This window comes from Dermacentor andersoni, chromosome 2 (genome assembly GCF_023375885.2).
Source record: "Dermacentor andersoni chromosome 2, qqDerAnde1_hic_scaffold, whole genome shotgun sequence".
Lineage (NCBI taxonomy): Eukaryota > Metazoa > Arthropoda > Arachnida > Ixodida > Ixodidae > Dermacentor > Dermacentor andersoni.
The window spans coordinates 78,112,068-78,136,492 of NC_092815.1; the positions used below are offsets into that span (position 1 = coordinate 78,112,068).

General features: G+C 48.6%; 2 protein-coding genes across 3 annotated transcripts in view; one reads left to right on the plus strand and one right to left on the minus strand.

Annotated features, from left to right (window-relative positions):
- The window catches only part of LOC126542073 (dual oxidase maturation factor 1-like), a 92,403-nt gene that overhangs the window by 30,503 nt on the left and 37,475 nt on the right, over positions 1-24,425 (minus strand). The window lies entirely within an intron of this gene.
- The window catches only part of LOC126542058 (dual oxidase 2-like), a 46,944-nt gene that overhangs the window by 11,341 nt on the left and 11,178 nt on the right, over positions 1-24,425 (plus strand). The window contains exons 6-25 of the mRNA XM_050189035.3: positions 544-749; positions 1,151-1,211; positions 1,276-1,372; positions 1,459-1,564; positions 4,894-4,990; positions 5,701-5,888; positions 7,627-7,805; positions 8,543-8,664; positions 9,703-9,915; positions 11,357-11,470; positions 12,102-12,310; positions 14,701-14,886; positions 15,810-16,032; positions 16,816-16,909; positions 20,671-20,846; positions 21,230-21,317; positions 22,349-22,602; positions 23,223-23,453; positions 24,137-24,230; positions 24,352-24,401. Coding sequence (XP_050044992.2) covers positions 544-749; positions 1,151-1,211; positions 1,276-1,372; positions 1,459-1,564; positions 4,894-4,990; positions 5,701-5,888; positions 7,627-7,805; positions 8,543-8,664; positions 9,703-9,915; positions 11,357-11,470; positions 12,102-12,310; positions 14,701-14,886; positions 15,810-16,032; positions 16,816-16,909; positions 20,671-20,846; positions 21,230-21,317; positions 22,349-22,602; positions 23,223-23,453; positions 24,137-24,230; positions 24,352-24,401 — 2,988 coding nt within the window. The remainder of the gene's footprint in view (positions 1-543; positions 750-1,150; positions 1,212-1,275; positions 1,373-1,458; positions 1,565-4,893; positions 4,991-5,700; positions 5,889-7,626; positions 7,806-8,542; positions 8,665-9,702; positions 9,916-11,356; positions 11,471-12,101; positions 12,311-14,700; positions 14,887-15,809; positions 16,033-16,815; positions 16,910-20,670; positions 20,847-21,229; positions 21,318-22,348; positions 22,603-23,222; positions 23,454-24,136; positions 24,231-24,351; positions 24,402-24,425) is intronic.

The window sequence follows — 24,425 nt, forward strand, 5'->3', positions numbered from 1 at the left end:
TGATTGTCGAGTGAAATGATGTCCACTTTTGGTGAGGTGTTCAGTTTTACCTTTTTTTTCAAGCCTTCAGTGCTTTGTATGACGTTAATTTTCTATGTATGTACTGCTCGTTTTCCAGTCATTGTATAAGACCGTCTTGTATTGGCAATACGTTATACACTTTATGTACGTATACCATTTTTGCACACAATAATAGATACCGCAAAAAAAAAAAAAAGAAGGCAGAGTGAGAGGTAAAATGTTCGACTGACCCTCTGATGGGCCGAAGTTCGAATGCTGACTGGAAAATATTTTTTTCCCTTTATTTGTAATTTTTCGTCAAGAAATTTTAGGATACAGCGGCGGGCACTGGTGCACATTAACACGACATCGAGGAGTGAGCCCATAGCGACTATCACTGTAAAAAAAGATATTGCAAGAATTACTTTGCGGGGGAGCTTCGTGAGTTTGATGAATGAGTAGCCAAGAAAAAGCAAGAAAGATAAAAAAGATCCCAAGACAGTCACGACGTATTTCCAACGGCCTCCCCTCGCGTGCATGCAGGATTGGGCAATCCGAGAGGTAACGAGAACACATTCCTGCTGACCATGGGCACACTGTGGTTTCGATTCCACAACGCCGTAGCCGAGAGGATGTGCCAGAGGTTCGGCACAGCGAACGCAGGGTCGAACAACTCCTCGTCTTTGAAGCTGTGGAACGAGGAGCGCATCTTCAACGAAGCCAGGAAATTGGTCATCGCCGTACACCAGGTGATGTACTGGACAAGGTTTACTCTACTAAGGTAGAGTGGAAGTGAGGTGGGTTTAGGGGGTGTTTGGCGGTTTCAGAGAAGTTAGGTGCCTAACGGTTAGGTGCCCAATTTTCTTTGTGGCAAGATGACCAGGACAAAATTGCAACAACTAAGCTCAGCAATCAGAAAAAGAAAGGGTTTTGTTAAGGTTGTCAGCAGCAGGTGAGTCGAAATAAAGGAAAGGTACTGTACAACGACACTAATGGCACCGCCTTGCACCTGACTACAAATCGAAAGTAGCTATCTTATGTGTTGCGTTTGCATTGTACTCGCAGTGTCGAGTGAAAACTGAATAATTATGGCACGTATAAAATACCTGAGAATAAAGCTAATTAAACATAATTTTTATTGTGTGTGCAGCAAATAATTATGAATGACTGGCTTCCCGAATGGCTCGGGTCAGGATTGCCTGAATACAAAGGTAAGTCGAGGGACCCCCAATTGCGTTGCCGGGGATGCCTCATGTTTGCCACCGTTCTATTCAGGGTGGGACTCCAGCATCGATCCAGGGATTGCTACGGAATTCCAGTCTGCTGCTATGAGATTTGGGCATACGTTGGTGACGTCGGGCGGCTACAGGAGGTCAGATTCTTGACTACCTCACCTTCCTGCCACCCAAAGGTTCGATGACGTCACTTATACCGGTACGTTTCCATTGATTCTTCCAGGGGCCCTGCTTCGGACTGTACGGTGCGCAACGTCACCTTCGATATGGACGGACAAAGGCACAGCGTAAGCGGTGTACGCACGTGCAACTCCTTCTGGAACCCTCAGGTAAGAAGCGCTTGCCTATTTCTCAGATTCTCTCGTTGGATCCTCTCGATCTTTATCATCTGCCTGTTCGACAGCGGGGTTGTCCTCAAGCTTCCTTGTCCTCTCTTTCTCGGGAGCCTCCTTCGACGCTTCACTTGTCTGTTTGGGATTAAAAAGCATCAAGTCTTCGCTCCTGTGCGCCGTTACCGGCGACGTCGTCCCGAAGCACACGTCAGAAGTCTTTGCCTTGCCCTTTTTTGTCACTGGTTGCGAGGTCTGCGCGTCGGATGGAGCTGGACGCGCTTCCAAGGGTGCCACGGACGTTCCGTGATCCGACTTATCACTCCGCCTGATCATGCGCGAAGGCGTCGCGATGTCATGGGTTGGAGCCACGTCACTGTCGACGACAAGCGGCATCATCACCACGGCATCGTCGTCGTGGTCGATGAAGATATCGGTGTCGCTGCTGACCAGCAAAGATTTGTGGGCTACCATCGTGGCTGTAGCATTGGTGCACTTCATGGTGACCCGTGGATTCTTCATAGGCGCCGCCATAGACAAGGTCGCTAGCTGTAGCATCAGCACGACCATCGTCGCGGAGCACACCACCGTTCGGGCGCCCCAAGTCATGGCGGCCCCGACGCGTGGACCCCGCGGCTAGGCCACCGTGCCGGGCTATTCGAGTTGCGGCTGTTGTTGTTTATGATGACAAACCGCATTTATGTCGCGTACCCACTAAGAGGAATAGGCTTCTTGCTGCTATCCTTTAGCCATCTGGCTCATACAGACTATGGGGGTGCGAAGAACTGTGTGTGTGCGCTTGTGCGCGTGTGCATGTGTGCATGTGTTGCGAGCAATCCGTACTAGCACAGGCTGCTTGCTGGGCCTAATCTAGAAGAACTGTTTACCCCTCCATATCGCAGTTCGCGAGTCACGTCTCCCATGGCAGCGAAAAGCTTGAGCATAGCATGAGTGGTGAATCCACTGTGTGAGGGCGCATCCATCACTCCTACGTGATATGTCTAAGGGAATATGGTTGCTCTTGTTTCACGTCCGTGTGTCACAGCGTGACTTGCCTTTGGCGATCACGTCGCCATCTGTGCTTCTTTTCCTCTTACTCAATTTCCATTCTTTCTTTTCCTTTTCTGGTTATGTTATTATCCCCCCGCCCCTTTTTTCGTTCCTTTTCGTTTTCTCGCATCACCATTGACCTTTCTCTTCGTAGCCCTGATTGCGTTTTCTCCATGTTGTTTTCTGAAATCCAGTTCCACTTCCACTTCTTTTCTGCAGCCAGCACATCGCCGGAAGGCTAGTTTGTCCCGGCTTTTGTGCCCACGAGAAAAGCAGATGAAACTGTAGCTGCTCTCGGAGCCATTGAGTTCCATGTGGCAGGCAACTTAAGCACGTACTGAATCAGTCTTGTCGGGTTTCTCATATCTTTGAATCCTTCGCAAACCCCATCCGTCGCTTTTGCTGGATTAGGACTTCATGCTGTTGCGTGACTGCTGATAAAACGCGTTATACTGTCCGCCTTCCTTGTACGCATCCCCAGAGGCATTGTCGGGAAAGACGATATACCTGTAGTTCGTGGAGTTCATAAGCAGTGCAAACTACATTTCATGCGATAACAGTGAATTGGTCCGAACCCCTCTTCTCCTATCACGTCGGTCAAAGGTCATTGGAGAGACTTTCCCACAATAAAGGCTGTTGCTGTTGTTGTTGAGCCTTTCTCGAATAACGACACCTTGCCTTAGAAAGCATTCTCTTGAGAACATCTTGTCCTTCCGGTTCTGCTCATTTCACTACCGCACTCCGATTTTATTCCTCAGCATAATACCCCTTCAGGCGAGAATTATGATGGCCTGTCTACAACTGTGTCCAATTTACACAAATGTCCACTGCCAAATCCACAAATCCACTGCCAGAAAGACGATGTGATTTTGCTCTGTCGATGAGGCGCCAATTCCTCTCCTGACTGAGTGTGAGTTCTGGGTGGGGGGTGGGGGAAGGGGGTGAATGTTCGTCGCTCGCTCCTCTGGAAGCCAAGGATCTCCCACGGGGTGACCAGAGATGGTTTGGTTGGAGGGGATCCGAGGGTCGAGTCTGCTGCTCGGTTGTTTGCATCTCGAGTGGCGGAGTCTGTCTCCTCGTTTCCCTCCAGACCCTCGCGCGCTGGACACCAGGCAATTCCGTGGTGCAGCTGGAGGGATTTCTTTAGCAGTCTTGCTGCCGCAGTGGGCAGAACTCCCTTGAGATAGACCCTGCAAGCCGCTTGGGAGTCAGTTAACACGTGGGCGGGTATTTCTTTTCGGTCTGCATCGTTGACGGCCGTTGCGATGTCCACCGTCTGTGCGGTGGTTACCGATCGCGTCTTGACTGTGGCCGCTAGGATCTGCCGGTCGTGTCTCGTCACTGCAATCGTGCAGTAATTTCTTCTCGGGATGCGGCTCGCGTCCGTGCAGTAGATGTTGGGATCATGCTGGTATTGTCGCCGGAGTGTTCGGACGCGCGCTCGCCTTCTCCCCGCGTGATCAATCCCCCGTTGTGTTCTCAGGGGTGGGCGTGACGGGAATCTTGTCTCTGTTGGACCGCTAAGGTACTTGGGGCTCAGTGGGTAGCCTAATCGCTCCAGGAGGAACTTGCCTTGTGCCCTGGTGATGAGTCACTCCCGCTGCGCAATTCGTACACCTGCTACGCGTTCCTCGTTAGTGAGACGTTAATGAAACGGTCGGTGCTCGCTTGAACTGGGAGGCCGAGCACAGTTTTCTACGCTCCTTGCAAGAGAAGGTTTGCTTGGTCTGTCTCGCACTTCCACGTAAGTAGGTATGGGAGAGCGTACATTAGGCGACTGACCACGAAGGCTTGTACCATCCGAAACGTGCCTGTATCCCGAATCCTGTCTCTGCTACGCTCAATGCGGTCTATGCGGCGCGAGACGCTATTGGACGTCCTACTCGAGTGGTTGGCACTGAGCCAACCTTATGCTAGCACAGTGCCAATAACGCTCCTGCTCGCAGGCACCGATGCGAACCGGCGCTATTCACGCGAAATCTCGCGAAAGAAAACTATTCCCGAAAGTGAGAATATGGTCCTGGTTTTCAGAAAGGAACGACCAATCTTGGATTGAAACAATAATTATTATGTGCACACGAGCACGGTGTCGTCTTCACGAGCTGACACAAATTACTTGCGTCAAGCGATTTGAAAGAACCAAAACATCTAAGGAAACCTGTTGCTACCGCGTTTTTCCTACTTGCGAGAAGGCTATACAGAGTCACTGAGTATTGGTCTTGGGACAGGTAGTCTTTGTTTGTGATCATAGTTTTCACTACATGAGGTTCTCATTCCAGGAAGCTCTGCTGGACGGCGGTATTGAGCCGATGATCATGGGCCTGAGCTCTCAGGCAGCAGAACGGGAAGACAACGTCATCGTCGAGGACTTGCGGGGTGAGTTGACTCCTTACCAAACGTACGAGATCTGTTTTGTAAAGCAGGCTATTCATGAGCAGTCAAAATCTGCTGGATCGTACTCTCTCCAGTGTTCCGAACGCGCTCAGTGATAATGATGCCTGAGACAGTATTGGTAATAAGCAGGCCAGTCACAGCAGTGATGAGCGTAAGCAAATTATTTACAACAAACGTGTGGGCGTAACCAAAATAACCTCGCTGCTTTATGTCAGAATTCTGCAGTTTGGCTAATAAGGGACGCCGTAATGGAGGTCTCCGGATTACTCTGAGTACCGAGCCTAACCCCAGGACATGCACCATGTTGCCACTAAAAACAAGCTGAGAAGACCGTCAACGAGTGCTGGATGGTACAAACACTGGTGTCCCTTCACACTTAACAAGCGAAAAGTGCAGGAATCTGACGAAGACCAAGTTCGACAAAGAGAAGACACACACACAGCGAAGTATCTTTGTGCCTCACTTCATCTCCGTCAGATTCCGGCGCTGTTACACTGTAACAATGAACACCCAACAAGCTTAACTCTAAATTCTGCTTAACAAATGCAAAGAATGTCAACCGATTACTGCTTCGTATTAAGTTATCAATGGTCTCGAAAATTTTGCAGAAACATGACGCTTTGGAGAGTTTTCACTCTGCCGCCTTCTTTCGTCAAAGCTGCCTCAGCCCAACTTTTGGACATTGACCGCAGGGAGAGTGTTCGGTCCACTGGAGTTTTCGCGGCGCGACTTGATGGCGGTGAACATCCAACGAGGGAGGGACCACGCCATTCCGGACTACAAGACAGCGCGCCGCCTGCTGGGCCTGAAGCCCGATTTCGACACATTCAGCGAGATGGGCCGGTTGATATCGCCTCTGCTGTACGGGGAGAACCCAAAGGCACGTATGCACGCTCTGCCGTGGCCAATTTCTGAGCTCGTAAGTGTAAAATCACTCATCGTAAATCGTAAAATCATTCAGCCCAAAAATTAGTTTTCTGCCCTTCCCTGCCATTTTTATCGGGTGAAGGAAGTCTCTTCTAAGAGAATACAGGCTGGAGGGATCCAGCACATGTGGACTCCGTGCACTGTCCAAATAAAGTGTGCCTGCTTCTACAGCACCTACAGGGGGCATTTCGTTAGGCTCACTACAATGCCGTTCGCTTCCGAGCAGCCTTCAAGTGGTCATTTAGCGACACGCTATCTTTCCTGTTTGGTGCAAGCAGGTTGTTGTTGGTGTTCTAAAAGCCTTTATTCAAAAGAGTCCTCAGGGCCTACTTTTGGCTTCGAGTGCAAGAACACAGTGTCTAGGCCCGACTTCATTATATTGAATAGCAGCGAGTCGGCACAAGTTCTTCTGCAACTACACAATATATAATTCCAGCAGCCAATGAAGCCAAGGCATGGGCAAAATTAATTGTTATTATTGAGCTTGGAGAATGAAACATTGTTACGGCGTGTTACTTGTTATCACGTCACAACATAAATGAGAGTTCAGTTTTTCGATTAAGTTTCACGAGTCAATGGCTAGGTTATGAATACATGCCCATAATTGTACAAGAGAGTGCCACGGAGGGACAGCCGCCCCGGTAACTCAGTCGGTGGAGCAAACACCAGGCGTGTCATGCGGAGGTTATTCGTTCGGTCACCGTCGATGACAAGTTTACTTTTCTTCCACTTTCTTTTTCCTTTATTACAAATACAAAATTTATTCCAAGTTAAACTGTAATCAATAGCTAGTTCTTCCGTTCAATAGACTGTTCCGCAAAACTCGTACGCTTGAAATCACCGGACGATGCAGAGAAAAAACATCACCGACAATTACGATACTCCCGAATGCGAAATTTGAGCGCAGCTGTATACGTGTTTTTCTTTCGCGATACATTGGCTGGCGCGGTCAATCTACTTCGTGCGGCACGTTGAAAATGGAGCGAAGTGCGGCGCGACTGCCTCGATAATCGGGAGATCGCGAGAGACAGCGCGTGGGTAACGCGCGGCCGCGATTGCAAAGTATCTTTGGACCCGCTCGCCGCGTGCCATCGGTGAACAGACGACGCGCGCTACTCCGGCGCCGTCTCGTAGCCATCGTAGCCGCATAGCGGTACTACGCGTTTCTTCTCACGCTTTCGCCACACCCTCTTCCCCCACTTTCCGCCTCATGCTTTCACTGTAGCCTACTCCTCCGTTTTTCCTCCTCACGCTCGCTTCGCTTTGCATCCCTCGCTGCGCTCCGCATTTGTTCTTTCATCCTTCGCCCTGCTCGTTAGCTCGAGTTCGTAAAGAAAATGGAATGCTGGGGTTTTACATGCCAAAACAACGATCTGATTATGAGGCACGCCGTAGTGGGGGGACTGCAAATTAATTCTGACCACCTGCGGATCTTTAATCGTGGCTTCCATTTCCCCACGTGGTGTACTCTTCTAGACTGTCCATGTTTTCTCCCTTGTCACCAGAGTTAATGGTCATTGCGTTGTTTCCTTAAATATAGATATCTTCTACTTACATGGGGAAACCATGACAGTATTTCTTCTTGAACCTCCGCTGCAATGTATCGCGTTTTTTTACACCATTATTCGGATTCAGCCGACATATTCCCCCTTTCGCGGGAATGTATCCGCTCACAAACCGGATCGACGCAGCTGTTCGACGAGGTACTACCTGACCTATACGGCAACTCCACGGACAACGTGGACATGTGGGTCGGAGGCCTGCTGGAGACGAGCGACCGGCCGGGCCCGCTGTTCCAGACCATCATCCGCGACCAGTTCCGCAGGATCCGAGACGGGGACCGCTTCTGGTTCGAGAACAACAGCACAGGGTAGGAGCGCGCGCCATTTTTCTCCTGCCGCTCGGGCAGCGACCACGTTCGCACGCCTTCCACGCGTCCTGTGCACACCCGCGTTATTGTAGCCGGAGTAAGGTGTGCATCCAGACGGGCCTGTTAACGTTTTACGTGGTACTTTCATACAGCGCAGGCAAGAAACCTGCCGGCGCAGTGAATATTTGCGGGTGGAATTATAGCCATTTGGAATTTGTCTGGAAGGCAGAACTTCTTTCTAATGAAGTTGTCGTTGCTGTTCCCATTTGCACACGCCATTTATGGAGGATCGGCCAATAAGCGGGTGGTAGGTGTCGGGTAAAGAACTGAACAGTTATGGTAAAGGTAGTATTAGCGGAAAAAAAGAGATGCGCGCTCTTAATAAGCAGTCAGCCTATCGTTTGAAGAATAGCTTTAAAAAGTTAGGGAAGGAACTCCGACACTTATAATTTTATTGACGTTTAAGGTTGCTTTAATATTGCTGCAGTTGAAAGAGGGGTTAGTAATGAAGGAAGTTAGACTACTTAACTCAATGATAAGAAAGAAAGCAGTCGTGTTGTCTATACTTAGTCTTCGTCCGTGTTTGCAATGCCAGGAAAGTTGAAGAGAACCGTCAAAATGATTGCGATGTCATTATGCGTCCAATCACCGCGGTCGTCTGTGTTCTCCTCGCTAAGAAACAATGCGCGGGTCATCTCTTTTATATTAATTCTCCCCGCTTTCTTCTTTTTTTTCAGTTTCTTTTCGCAGGAGATGATCAACAAGATCAAACAGCTGAGAATATACGACGTAATCCTGACGGCCACAAACATATCTGCTGGAGACATTCAGCTCAACCCGTTCCGCCTGCCTTCTGATGGTGATTGGCGTTCTTGTATTTAATGTACAAGTCTTCTTTAAAACCAATGTATGCAAACACTTCATTTTGCGAAGTGTACGCGTACATTCCAAGAACTACAGCGAAATAGTTTGCTAGGATGTACTTAACGGAGAAAAAAAAAGCGCGAAGGTTTCAAGCACTTAGACATTATATACCACCTTTGACCATTTCGATTTGGTATGGTGTATCATCAATGATTATGAAAATAATTATGCGATTTAAAATATTCATGCAGAAATGAACATTCTGGAAAGAGGGTACGCCTCGTCTGCGGCATGAAAAAATGAATATCGATGACGAAATGATGATTTTGTTTTCTTGTTCTTGTTGCTGTGAGTGGCGGTGAAGGGCATAAACATGAAGAGCTGCGTTGCGTGCGCATCCTTATGTCATTACAAATATGATCAAGTCCATCACAATGCGCACACAAGTACAACCACTTGTTGGGATATGCAGTCTGTGCTGTGACCATAAATGCTGTATACATGAAGGACCACCATTGGACAGCAGTATCGCGAAGCTGCACCAGTTAGAATTTTCCTTAGCAAACGTAACTATGCTATGTATTCCAATGAAGTCACGCATCGCGAACTGTGAAGGCCACTGTCGCGGTTTGCGTGGCGGCCGCCACGGTCTGCTGGCGTGTCGAAAAAGACGGTTTGTAGCTGGATACCACACGTTTGTTTAAAACCAACATTTTTATATCGTGTCAAACACGGCGACTGACAGAAATGAAGGGGCGTTAGGTGCATCTTCGCTACACTCCTGTCATGTATTGCCGAGGACGCCTTAGAACGGGCACGCTTTTGCTGAATTTTCCGCACCATTGGCAACATTACCACTGGCACGCTATAGCATAATAAGTATTACAGCGTAAATTATAACTTTAGCGTCTTATTTTTATTCGCCGTCCAAAGTGGACTAGCGATGCCCCAAGCGAGACTTCAACTTGTCTACGGCATATACTGCTGATCAAGTGCGTTATAAGACTAACTCCGTGCTTTTCCACACGCGCAGCCAACGGAGGATTGGCGTCGCAGTGCATGGACCAGCTGACGGTGAGGTACAACTGTACCACGATAGACAACGTCACGATCACGTGCCACGCGCTGCCTCCGCTCAACAGCGCTCGGGTCGAGAGCTGCACGCAGCTGAAGACGTTCGACTACTTCAGCGAGAGCGAAATCTCCTACGCGCTCACCTTCCTCGGACTCGCGCTCTTCGTTGTCGGTGAGCCAACACCCAGAAACCCGACGAGGTTTCCGATATACTCAAGAAGCGCAACGCCAGTACGTGTTTGTCCTGCCTATACACGACAGACATGCAAGTCCGATCTATATGATCCGCTGAACAACCGTCCACTCTTACATACCACTCAGTTTTCAGTCGTGCATTACAGATTAGATACGAGACGAAGATGTGCCGACGTTTTTCTGCACATGTATCGGCCTGACGCGTCATGCCAATCGCCCCTTTCGGACGATGTTAAAGAAGTTTGTCAGTTATGTTGCTGTATTAACGGTCATGTGTTCTCTTTGCGAATGGACCTTATTCTACCACGAAACTTCAAGCGGTAAATATTTAGGTAGGAACATAGTCACAATATACAGTATGCAAAGCTGCATGTTTGTTTTCGTGTCTTGATGTGAATTATTCTTTCGTCAAATTCGTAGTACTTAAAGAAAAAAAGCAGGAAAATGACCCCTCAGACCTGCACCCGTCTCGCAGGAAATGGACAACGTGATAGCCGGGCCCCGCATACACTGACGCTGAACGCATTTGGGAACACGCCCAACAGGCGTTGCGTGTTCGTAAACACCACTTTCCAGGTAGAGGAGACCGTTAAAACAGCTTGTCCGACACAGAATGACAGTTCACGTGCGAAACCATCCTGTCTATATGAAAACTTACTGGTCATTCTGTAGACGCGCTAAAAACCATGCCTGTTGAATAAGGGCAGCTCTAGCCCAAAATTCCCCTGTGCACAAACTAATCACATTAAAGTGAATAAAAGTTAAAAGGCGGTAGTGCGTAGTTAAAGATACACGGTTCACTAACTGTAATTTCGGTTCTCCTGCAGCCGGTATCAGAACCTATAGGGATCGCGGTGCGAGTTCCTTGTGGTACTCCTGCAGTTTTAATTTTAACGTGATCAAGTTGACCAATCAAGAAATATTCAAACTACCTACTCAAGAGCCCATAAGAGCTGCCATTATGGAAGTGTCGAAGCGAACGGCTACCCGTTTGCCAACGCGCGTGCTTACGTCATTTGCAAGAGAGAATACGCCACTTATCACCACAGGGCGAACGCCGCATTAATAGAAAACATTGTCTCGGGATGTCCTGATTTAAATACAAGAACGTGCTGGATTGGGCTAGTTGGTACATTACTGAACTCGAAGGAAACAACGTTAAAACAGGCCGTGCTTGGCTCCTCTCGTCACCGTTATGTTTTAACGCTATTTCCTTCAAATGTAGGATAAACGCACAATGCAATAAATGAGCAGAATTTACGTCCAGCTCTTCCCTAAATAATGTCGATACTTATACCATTTCAAACTCAAAGGGCCGAAAGCTAACCAAGTCTAAGCCAAATTAACTTCGTTTCTGTTAAGTACTTGGTTAACTGTATGATTTACTGCGCAACTGGCATGCATTCTTGCGATTCCAGGCTGCGTGCTGCTCCTACTTTTTCTGGCGGACAGGAGGAGGCGCTTGGTGGCCGAGGAGCGCAAGAAGCTCAACAGGCGCCGCACACGTTCTGGAGCCAAGGACACCGCCATCTGTGAGTGTTCACCAGCAGTATGAAACTATAAGCATGGCCCCAGATATCGGATTTCGATATGCAGGATGCCATGCCGCGCGTGTTTGTTCATTCAGGTACTGCATGACACTATCAGGCTGCGCGCCTCTTGCACGCCATAGTTTTCGCTTTCTTCGCCTTTGCTGGAATAATGAATGGCATAAAATGAAAGGTGAAAAAATTCATAATCGACAGGAACACGCTCCAGTATTTCCATTTTGACCAACGCATACTTTACAATGGCGTGATGCAGGTTCTCTCTTAGAGAAGTGGAACTGTGCCACAATTAAATCTATGATCCCGGTTCATAGTAACACAACGCAGGGAATAACTTCCCTGCGCTACTTGCGATCCCGTATCGACGACGTTTCACACGTTTTTGTGTTGTTTTGTTTGTCGTTAGTGCAATGTTCATTAACAAACTCATTTTCTCTCAGCTCACGCTCGCACGCTCACTCACTCACTCACTCACTCACTCACTCACTCACTCACTCACTCACTCACTCACTCACTCACTCGCTCACTCGCTCACTCGCTCACTCACTCACTCACTCACTCACTCACTCACTCACTCACTCACTCACTCACTCACTGTCACTGCCAATGCGCGCAGTGCGAGAGTGGCAGGGTCCCCGCCAGGGCTACCGGAGCGTGGTGGCGCGCCTGATGGCTGACAAACGAAGCCTAGTGATGAGCAACGCGACCAGTGGGGCACCCTTGCGCAGCATCGACTTCAGCAAGGTCCAGTCGGTCGTCATCCAAGTAGCGTCATCCAAGCGCCGCCACTTCTTCATGCTCAGACTGCCAAAGGAATATGACCTGGTACGTGCTCATTGCACTTGGACCTGTTTTCGGCCTTTGAACAAAACCGTACGCTTGGAGGATTGCTTGTGAGCACTGTATATCGTGATGAACAGTCCTTTCATACTCGTGCTGCTGATTTTTTTCTTTTTACAGCGCAGCTGTTAGCCTTTAAATTGCCGGGATTTTTCGTGGTGTGCTCACCCAAAAAACGGCAGCTGCAAAAGGGGTTTGCGTTTGAGTATTGCGTAACATAATTATGTTTTCTTTTTTTTTACTTTCTCACAGATGTCCGCACATTGCAGGTGTCGCAACAGAGCGACGCGAAAAACTCCGAGGACATCTAAGCACTCCTTGTGAGTTGTTAATGCGAGGGCATTAATGTCCACTTGAATGCCGCCGAGCGGTCCTGCGAGTTATGAACTCCTCGCGGGAAGCGAGTGCGTTGAGACGCTTGGTGCGTTTTGATTTGGCCTTACCGAGGCGCAGTTAGAGCGCCGGCGAGAGCTTGCGCTGACAAGTAACGCCCTAATAACACAGGCTTCCGAGAGCGAGGGTGATTTGCCGTCGAGGCGATGCCCTCTCCCCTCATGCAAAACCTGGCGCGCTACTACGGCAGTAGGCGTTCCTTTTCGCCCACTCTGCTCCGTCGAGGCGCGCTAGTGACGTAGCGTCGCAGCCAATGGGAATTTAGGCTCCGTTTCGGTGCTACAGACGCCGGACGCCGGCTTCTTCGCTCAATGAGCCATATGAAGCTTTCACATCAATAAACTCTATACAATCGCGCTTTAAATACAAACAGGAAAATGAGCTTGTGTCATTCGTTTTATTTTGGTTATATAGAGTTCCACAGACACATCGGTGATTTGCAGTTAGAGTGTTTTAGAGCGCAGCTCTTAAGCGTTGAGCGTTCCTGCGTTCAGCGTCGGCGTGCCTCGTCGGCGGCGTTATACCTCGTAACCGAGCGAACGAGCACAGGCGAAAGATGAAAGCGAACGCGGAGGAAAGAATGAAAGAAGAGCGCACGAGGAGGAAAATGGAGGAGGACGGTACAGTGAAAGCATGAGGCTCAGAAGGAGCGGAAGGGAGACGGCCTGCGCATGCGCTGAGTTGCATGCAGCCACGGCATCCACCATAGAGTTAACTATAGTATGAAACTCTATGGCATCCGCTGCCGCGTGGACGATCTCATCTGCGCTTCCGAGGGAGGGAGGGGGCAGGGTGGCTACGCTCGTCTCCGACGTCAGCTGCTGAGTGCAGTCCGCGGTACCAGCGTGTGTGACGTGTATCACTGCTCTTGCAAGGGGCGATGGCTAACGGCTACGAGTAAGGCTCGATGTGACGCTCCCTCAGGTGGTGACGTCGTTGACACTGGTGCGCGATTTCCCCGCGACGAAGGGCCGCTCTCGTCGTTGGCGAAACAAAAGCGTGAGAAGCGCAGTGCCCCGCAAGACGGGCTTTGCGGTGACGATGGCTACGATATGGCGCCAGAGTAGCGCGCGTCGGCCCTGTGGAAACAAAGCGCGCTACTCACAGCGTTCTCTTCTTAGTATGAACCTATATAACCATAATACAAAATATTGACACGCAAAATGAAAACACGTATAGAACTGCGCTCAAATTTCGCATTAGGGAGTATCGTAATCGTCGGTTAATTTTTTTTTTCGTTTGAAGCACGCGCGCAGTATTTGTGCAGTCTTTGCGCCTTGATGATGCCATTCCCGTCTGCAGTTGATGATAGCGGTTGCATTGGCGCCTAGCAGCTGTAACATTGAGCGAATAAGAAAACTCTTTTAACCATTAGGAATTTCATTTTGATAGCTGTTAATTGAAGAGACGTTGGCGTAGCAGGAAATATTTCGTGTTATTCTTCTGCTTCTTCTTCTCCTTATTATTATTATTATTATTATTATTTATTCGTACATAAAACAATCACAGAAAAGAAAAAGAGTTAACTGCCTATACTGCCACAAGGAGGGTCACAACGCCTGCAGACTCTAGAAGAGAAAAGGTGTATAGAGGATAAGAAGTAAGTGAAGAACGTGGGAGTAAGGGAGAGGGCATGGTGAGTGAAGTAGCAAGAGAGAATTAAAAAGGGAGGGAGGGAGACAACACAAAAATGACACATGCATGTATGTCACGCACTCACCCGGCGGCACAGAACTGCTCTCCCCGCAGAATTGTCGTGTTGTAATTTTTTAAGGCTTGCTGCAAGTAATAAGAAAGAACGGAAATAAGGGATTCAGGGAGTTAGTTTAATATGATGCTTCGGGCCCTCTACACTCAGTCCATTAAAGCGTGCAAAAAATGTCCTGCTCATTACTTGTGCGCATGCAGCGTGAGAAGCAGAAGCCTTGCATCCGATCGCTTAGCTCACTTCAAACCTTCGCCACTGCAATACGACGGTGCAGGTGCTCAAGTTCGACGCCCTCGGCGAGATGGAGTCGTTCGTGGCGCGGGTCGAGGAGTTCCTGGGCAACATCGGCGTAGGGCGCGAGAGACGACAGTTGGAAGAGAGCGTTCTGCTTCGAGACGCCATCACCCTCGAGCACCGAAAGAAGCAGCTCGACAAGTTCTTCCGGGTCGTCTTCGCTCAGGTGCGCGCAAAGGAGACAAATGTGGATACTTTTACAGCGATGAGCTCTTCTTTCACCCCACTCGCACCTGTGATGTTGTTGTTCAACATAATGATAATGATAATGACGATGATTGGCATCCACTTTGGGACTGGGCGAGGACAAACAGTCCCTTGGCCTGTTTGATTTATTCGGGTTTTAGTATATGTATCGCTATCTAGCCTGTCGCCGGTACCATAATGAGCCGAACACGGTGCATCGTAGGCGTGCGCAGGGATTGCCGTTAGGGGGAAGAGGGTGGGAGGTGAGGGCGAGCAAACTATCCGCAAGATGCTGATCGTCGCGCAGTCATGTAACTGCAGACTTTTTTTCAGAACGCCCCTTAGCACAAAAACACACAAATAATTAAGTTGCATCGTTTTAGAAATAGAGAATTTCCACAAAAATTCAGCATCGTACTTTTCAAGGCAGTAGAAGTTGACAACTCGTGATGATAACAATAATTGGTACCATAAGGAAAGGTTGTATAGTGCTGACACATCCTGCCCTCAAATTTTTAAAAGCATGAACGTGCGTTGTTTTGAGCACTTCTGAACGATGGAAGCATAGCTGGTATGCAGCGCGATTCTCTGTTCAACAAAAGCCATAATGAACCATCGGAGGTACTCATAGAAAAGGGAAACAACGACTGTGCACTCGATTTCCGTCTCCCCTCCCCCCTAAGCAGGTCAGGGGAGCCATGGGCACCGGAAAAAATTAAAAAATGAGTTACGCGACGCTTGAACCATTTGGTGATACCTATGATGAGCGCCAACATCATCTCGTATGCGGACAAGACCCCATAACAACTATTGCAGGCAGTGAATAGAGAGCGGTGGTATAGTGGCACAAATGTATGGCTACTTTAACGAAATACTTGTGGCGGCCGTGTGCGCGATACGCAGGCGTTCGGCATCGAGCACGACCAGAAGGAGATCCTGCAGCTGGACGCAGCCCAGGCACGGGACATCGTCAACCTGGAGCTGACGCAAACCGAGTTCGCCGCCGCCCTCTCTATGCATCCGGACTCGACGTTCGTCCAGCAGATGTTCGCCTTGGTAGACTTCGACAACAACGGCTACATATCCTTCAGGGAATTCCTCGACATGATCGTCATCTTCGCCAAAGGTGTACAATCATAAACATTAATGTTACGTCAGTGTCACCACAGTTCTTTCTTGACCATAATGCGGAGCTCCTGTGGAATCACTGGAGTTTTACAGACCGATGGCGAGTGTTCCGCTCACCCTCTGGAGAGCCGGGGCGATGGTGGTGCTATAAGAGCCGCAATACACGGTCAGATTTACAGCCGCACGTGCTATGAAGTAAATTTTGTACAACAAGATCACATGCGCTGACCCTAATGAACGTGCTTTAGCGAATGCGGGACACACTGGTGTCACATTCGTCTTACGTATTGCTAAATGCTTCAAGCGTGGCGTACTTGCTCTTATTTTTCCGGTGGCCATTTGATATATGCTTGGCTGTCGGCAAGTCTTTAAACAGTGGTTAGAACAAGAAATATTGTTAAAGGCAACGTTTCGAAGAGGACTCGCCCTCGTCACTGCAGCACGGCAGTTGCTGGCAGTTGCTGGCCTGAGGAAGAGATCTCTCTAGCTTCGGTCAGATGGCGCCAGCATCTTGTACACTGTGCCGCCGACACAAATTGCGCATCACACCAACTTGACAACTTCGTATAACAATACGAAAACGTATGTGCGAGGGTCTTGAAGGGACTTATGGTTTAGGACTCTTTTACTGTCTGCAAGTTTCGCGTTGAGCAGTACACTGGTAAATTTTCGATATGATCGGACCGGCTGCGAGAGTGGCAGTTAGTCATCGACTCTCGTTGCTGTGCTAATATATATCCGAAACAAATTTGCGTGAATGCATCCCATTCCCTCTTTCCAGGATCTGCGGAAGACAAGACTAAGCTCATGTTCGACATGTACGACATCGACCACTCAGGAAAACTATCGCGCAGCGAGTTCGCAAACATGATCAAGTAAGTGTCACCGCAAGCATCATTAACAACAACATCATCATCATCAGCAGCAGCAGCAGCAGCAGCAGCAGCAGCAGCAGCAGCCTGGTTCCGCCCACTGCAGGGCAAATGCCTCTCCCATACTTCTCCAACTACCCCGGTCATGTACTAATTGTGGCCATGTCGTCCCTGCAAACTTCTTAATCTCATCCGCCCACCTAACTTTCTGCCACCCCCTGCTACGCTTCCCTTCCCTTGGAATCCAGTCCATTATCCTTAATGACCATCGGTTATCTTCCCTCCTCATTACATGTCCTGCCCATGCCCATTTCTTTTTCTTGATTTCAACTGAGATGTCATTAACTCGCGCTTGTTCCCTCACCCAATCTGCTCTTTTCTTATCCCTTAACGTTACACCCATAATTCTTCTTTCCATAGCTCGTTGCGTCGTCCTCAATTTAAGTATGGAACCCTTTTCGTAAGCCTTCAGGCTTCTGCCCCGTACGTGAGTACTGGTAAGACACAGATGTTATACACTTTTCTCTTGAGGGATAATGGCAACCTGCTGTTCATGATCTGAGAATGTCTGCCAAACGCACCCCAGCCCATTCTTATTCTCCTGATTATTTCAGTCTCATGATCCGGTCCGCGGTCACTACCTGCCCTAAGTAGATGTATTCCCTTACCACTTCCAGTGCCTCGCTACCTATCGTAAACTGCTGTTCTCTACCCGAGACTGTTAAACATTACTTTAGTTTTCCGCAGATTAATTTTTAGACCCACCCTTCTGCTTTGCCTCTCCAGATCAGTGAGCATGCATTGCAATTGGTCCCCTGAGTTACTAAGCAAGGCAATAGCATCAGCGAATCGCAAGTTACTAAGGTATTCGCCATTAACTCTTATCCCCAATTCTTCCCAATCCAGGTCTCTGAATACCTCCTCTAAACACGCTGCGAATAGCATTGGAGAGATCGTATCTCCCTGCCTGACTCCTTTCTTTATTGGGATTTTGTTGCTTTCTTTATGGAGGACTACGGTGGCTGTGGAGCCGCTATATATATCTTTCAGTATTTTTACATACGGCTCGTCTACACCCTGATTCCGTAATGCCTCCATGACTGCTGAGGTTTCGACTGAATCAAACGCTTTCTCGTAATCAATGAAAGCTATATATAACGGTTGGTTATATTCCGCACATTTCTCTATCACCCGACTGATAGTGTGAATATGGTCTATTGTTGAGTAGCCTTTACGGAATCCTGCCTGGTCCTTTGGTTGACAGAAGTCTAAGGTGTTCCTGATTCTATTTGCGATTACCTTAGTAAATACTTTGTAGGCAACGGACAGTAAGCTGATCGGTCTATAATTTTTCAAGTCTTTGGCATCCCCTTTCTTATGGATTAGGATTATGTTAGCGTTCTTCCAAGATTCCGGTACGCTCGAGGTCATGAGGCGTTGCATATACAGGGTGGCCAGTTTTTCTAGAACAATCTGCCCACCATCCTTCAACAAATCTGCTGTTAGCTGATCCTCCCCAGCTGCCTTCCCCCTTTGCATAGCTTCCAAGGCTTTCTTTACTTCTTCCGGCGTTACTTCTGGGATTTCAAATTCCTCTAGACTATTCTCTCTTCCGTTAACGTCGTGGGTGCCACTGGTACTGTATAAATCTCTATAGAACTCCTCTGCCACTTGAACTATCTCATCCATATTAGTAATTATATTGCCGGCTTTGTCTCTTAACGCATACATCTGATTCTTGCGAATTCCTAGTTTCTTCTTCGCTGCTTTTAGGCTTCCTCCGTTCCTGAGAGCATGTTCAATTCTATGTATATTATACTTCCTAACAAGCATAATGTAGACCCTTAATTGTTTTATTACGATAGCAATTATATGGACATTCCAGGCGCACTTCTTACGCCGGCGTCGGCGTGATGTTCCGCATAAGTCCAAGGTCTAAAACGCCGTCGCCGCGCAGCGTATGATGTGGTGCGAGTGAAATCGCGCGAGAGGAGCCGGCGACTACGGCTCAATCTCGCGCACGCTAGGGAGGAAAGCGTAGAGGAAACGTGCAGTCTTCCGTCGCGCGAAAGGCTATAGAAGGATGGGCGGGAGGGAGGGGGACGTTACTCTCCAGCAGCTACTGCGTATTTCGCGACCGCGCCCAAGGGGAACTGTCGATCACGGCTCAACCTCGCGCGCGCAAGGGAGGCAAGCAGGGATGCAGCGCGGGAGGGAGGGGGAGGCGGCGTTCCACTCCGGTAGCAACAGCGTACTTTGCGCTGCCGTGCGCGGTCGCGCATGTCCTATCTTGAAAGCGATCTGCAGACGGCTCATACTTTTGTGCGTGCTGTGTTCTCGCCGCTCAGTTTGCTTTGAAGCTATAGACAGCACGAAGGTCACTTCGCTCGCTGCTGCAGTCGCGCGACCTCACGCCAGTGTCCTGACAGCAAGTGTCCTCGGTCATCGAGTGTGATGTGTTCATGTCTGCCTGCGCACGCTGACATCGTGCTTGTTAATTTAGTTAGTAAGCGAATATTTCCAAGTTCATACGGCCGATAAGACTATTATCCTTCGTATAGCTGTCTACTAAGTTGCTATCGCAATGAATGCTTCGCCTTTAGAGCGAAACTGCGACTTTCTTTCACAGCGAAGCCGTTAAGGACTACTTCCCCTAGGATCGTGTCTGTGTGTTAACAGAAAACTATCATTATCAGGATGGCTCCAGCGTCATCGTTTTCTTCCACAGCTGGCTCGTTGGCGCCCCTCGGGGCTACCGCGCGAACGCGCTCGTGCCACTGCTCTCGCGTTCGTCGTCGTCACGTTTAATTATACAAACAATTAATTACTTAATTGATTAATTAATTAACAATTTAAGACACACAAAGAGAAATCCAATTTTACAGCGAAGCTGTTAAGGGCTACTTCCCCCAGGAACGTGTACGTGTGTAGACACAAAACGTGGGCCGATCCCGAAAATAGTGCAATGCCGAGCCGACCCGCGGCGGAGGTAAAACGAGCGTTAAGCACTCCCCATACATGTTCAGATCCCGAAGATAGTGGAATTCCGGGCCGACCCGCAGTGGAGGTGACGCAGGCGTTAAGCACTCTCCATGCGTGGTCCAATCCCGAAGATAGTGCAATACCGGGCCGACGCGCGGCGGAGGTGAAGCAGGCGTTAAGCACTCCCCATACGTGGACGGATCCCGAAGATAGTGCAATGCCGGGCCAAACGGCAGCGTAGGTGAACTTCGCCATTAAGAGGCCTACAAACACAGCTTCGCTGGTCATCCTTCTTCACAGAGTGGAAGGGCAGTGAGATTTTTTTTTGTTATATCTTCGGTCAGATGGCACATACTCTCAGTGGAGTTTGGGCACACAGAAGGAGATGTAGGCCTCACACAAGTAACAAATGAAAAAAGGAAATGCGTTAATAGTCTCAAACGCAGTGGCGTAGAATTAAAAAAAAAGGGAGCTGTAGCAAAATTAAATTATAGTTACGTACTATGGCCTAAAATTACTGTTTGAATCCACAACGCTTTCTTTCAAACAAAAGGTTGCTGAAATATTATTATTTTTTTCTACATTTAGGGAGTATGAGTTATTCTTCCTCCTGACAACAACCTACTTACTTATAGTAGTCAAGGGTGTGACGCCAAACATTTTTTGCTTGAGGACCTCTGCTTCCATACTTCTCGAACGTTCAACCTGCATTCGCTGAGCTACAGTTTATGATGAGGAGATCCTGTAACTAAACGTGACTGCTCATTTTTGTCTCCATACAGATCACTGCTGGAGCTGGCCAACCAAAGTTTGTCGCAGGAGAAGCTGAACGAACTGATCAGCTCCATGTTTAAGGAAGCTGGATTGGAGAAGAAGCAGACCATCACGCTGGAAGACTTCCAAATGCTACTATCCAGCCACAAGGACCAGCTCGGTTATACACAGCTCAACTTTGACGGTATGTTGTCTGTACAAATAGTAGGCATATAGCTATTATGACGAATGGTGGCAGCACTAGGTTTCCAATGCCATTGCTGTGTTCAGGGATACAGACGGAGAAAAGTAACTTGCCGCGACAAGCGACAGAGGCAAGGGCTGTCACGCTCACTTATAGTGCCCCGATGTTTCTTTGGCGGAATGCTTTGAATACGCACAAATGTCCGACATAAAAGTGAAAATGGCTGCGGGTATGCCTACACTGTGACAGCACATAAATAATACTCTCAACGCGCGGCGTCTCAACTACCGGCACTTGAAGAACAATCGCAATCGCTCCCACATTGTCATTTGTTTTTCAAAGGCTTAAGTAAAGCGCAGATCTCTACCTTTTTTTCACCGCAGTGTCTACCTTCAGAGGGGCACCTCCACCGTCAATGAACAGAAATAGCGTCGTCTACCGCGCCCAGAACACTCTCGTCCGGGCTTACAGGTAAGCGGCCTTTGTCTCCTTGAGAGCTCCGTGGCATTGTAAACAGTAACCCAACGCCTTAAATGACACCAATCCTGTGTTCTCTAGTAACGACTGTTGTTTCAAGCGTCATCTTCCTGCTAGGGCATCTGAACAATGATTGTGTTGCTTGAGAGTAGTTACAGCCGTTCGCATAAGAAAGAAAAAGGATCGGTCTTTAACTTTATCGCTTCAAACATGCCCCCCCCCCCCCCCCCCCAACCCATCCTATAGTAGAACGCACAAGACCATTCCTCAGCCATCACATGCAAGTTGAATAGCTCTCTCAGCCTTGGGGCGGAACCAGAAGTGTTAGCGGGAATCTACGATGCTACCACCTGTAACCGCGTCCCATTGAACTCTGGGACTTTCTTGCGGATTTTTAGTTCTGTAGGGAAGCCCTGGTATTTTTTCCGAGAAGACGTAGGGACTCCTGCCATCATTACTTGCCAAAATGTCTACTCAGTCTGCTATCTGTAGAATATTCCTCGTAAAGCACCTTATCGGCATTTCATTTGCAGGCACTCAAGGCTTCGCTTCAGTGCATAACGTTTTTGTTAACGTCGCACTTGGTAGTGCAAGATTTACACACTCCCACTGTCGGGCCTTACAACGCGCTAGAAACAATATTAGTGATATACATTTTAAACATGCCCTGGCAGTAGTTAAACATCATAGTATCGTTCAATAAGACGTCAAATGTGACCTCCGCTTAACAAACGACGAAAAGAAGGATTCGTTCTGCTCTCTTAGCGTAGGAACCTTTCGTGGCGTACGTAGAGACTCCCGGGATTTCTTAAGAGCTCATTGGGTATATTCCTTAGAGGTGGCAATAGTAGTGTAGATGTTTCTTTCTTTCTTTTTCTTTATTTGTTTGGGGTTGCCACGCGGTATAACGTTAGAATGAATTTAAATGTAGGCATGTGCGCCCGTTTCATGAAGATAGTGATTGGCCTTGAGGTTTCATGAACAATGAATGAACAAGTCTGTCCCCGCCACCTTTCTCGCGCCAGTTACTTCGGCGGCAAGAGCGACGCACCCACGGCCGCTGCCGCGCTGGCTGCTGAGGCAACGGGCCAGTCGACTCGCAGCCGGCTGAACGTGCAGCCGCTGGCGCTACCCCGCAAGGTCAACTACGAGCAAGAATCGGCCTTGTCCCGCTACCTGGTCGCGGTGGGCAAGTTCGGCGAGAACCACCGACTGGAGATCTTCTGGCTCACCCTGTACACACTCGTGCTGTTCGCCATCTTCAGCGAGCGAGCCTACTGTGAGTCGATTGATATTTACACCTAAAGGACAGGCTGTGCCGCTCTAAGTCTTAGTGAAGGTCTGTCAGCTTGTTTTGATGACTCAGATATATGTATGGTGTTATGAGATGTCAGCCCGACACAGGCGTTCTTGCAACCCCCGCTCAACTAACTACGGCCGTTGAGGCCAGACATCGAACGTATGATCTCATTCTCCACAGCAGAGCACTATGCAGGGCCCCATGTAGAGCGCTAACAGCAAAGCCACCACGATGGATGCTTACTGTGTGTGTGGCTACACAATGGCCGATATATATCAGGATTCGTTGTCTTCAACGCTCGCAGTATCCATCATGCCCATAATTGAATGATATCCGTGTACAATGCTTGCTCAGCTGCCTTTTTAAATCTGTTCGATTGTATACGCTGTGCCGTTATCTATCTCGGCAGATCAAGCAGTGGGCCCGCGTGTTTCAAATGTTTTCAGCTCTACAAGTCCTTTCTTTTCGGTTTGATATCTTCCGTCGACAAATGTGGCTGCGCCTGGAATCAGCTGTCGGCGCTGGTGGTCAGGATGGCCAGCTTGTGTGCAACAGCATATGCATATCAACTTAGCTTAGTGCGATATCGCACGGCGCAGATTACTCAGTGGAGCGTGAACACGGCGGCCTGCGGCAGATCGCCGGCTACGGCGTCACCATAACCCGTGGCGCGGCGAGCGCCCAGATGTTCACCTACTCGACGCTGCTGCTGACCATGTGCAGGAACAGCATCACCTTCCTGCGCGACACCTTCCTCCACCAATACGTGCCCTTCGACTCGGCCATTCCCATGCATCTGTACATAGCCATATGGGCCGGCATCTTTTCAGGTCAGTGCAAACATCATATACCCTCAGACGCCATTCGCCTTTTAGTGCTCGTTAAAAAATACATAGACGCGCTTGCCAGTTAACGATACAGTGAACGAACAAATGAGAATTCCAGCGTGCGCAATGATATATAAGATCTCGGAGAGTCGTCCTTTAACTGCTCTTCTTTTGTACAATGTAAGTACGTTTAACATTATTGCACGAAGATTTGTTTACCACAGAATACGTTACAAACGGTAGAGCCACCTTATCCTCGTAGAAGTTTAAGGAATAAAAACGTCGCTGCTGTGACCCATATGCTCCGCTATGACCCGTAGAGCGTTGGGGTTAGAAGCATGTGAAATAAACAAATAGGCCACTTGCGCCAGCAAATTTACTTGAAGAAGGATAGCGTCTCTACTTTCGTTCGCTGTTCACCACAATAACGGCTCGATTAGATTGCTCAGTGACATAAGTGGCACGGCTGAAAGTGTATGCTAAGGCACAGCCAGAACGTGAGGCCTACCATGAAGCAGGAACATTTTGTTATCGCCCTATGTGAAGAGTTATAGAGATTGGTTTACGTCACCAAACAGACATATATGCTTCTTTATGTGCACGCGGGAAATTGAAAGCACAAATAATTATTTACAATATTCACATTTTCTGGTGATCATCGCCGCTGTTCTGACCTATCATTTCAGTTATCCACAGCGTGGGACACGCCCTTAACTTCTACCATATCTCCACGCAGACTGCGGATGACCTGACATGCCTCTTCAGAGAATATTACCATGCGTGAGTGTCACGTGTCCGATTCGTACTTCAGGACTCCAGCCCTGTAACGTATTTCTATGCGCATCACATTTTATGTCTGTGTTATGACAGAGGCTTGAATAGAGTTTCGACTCATTCGCAGGACGGACGAGCTACCCAAGTTCCACTACTGGTGCTTCGCCACCATGACAGGTAAAAAAAAAAAATTCTGCGCTC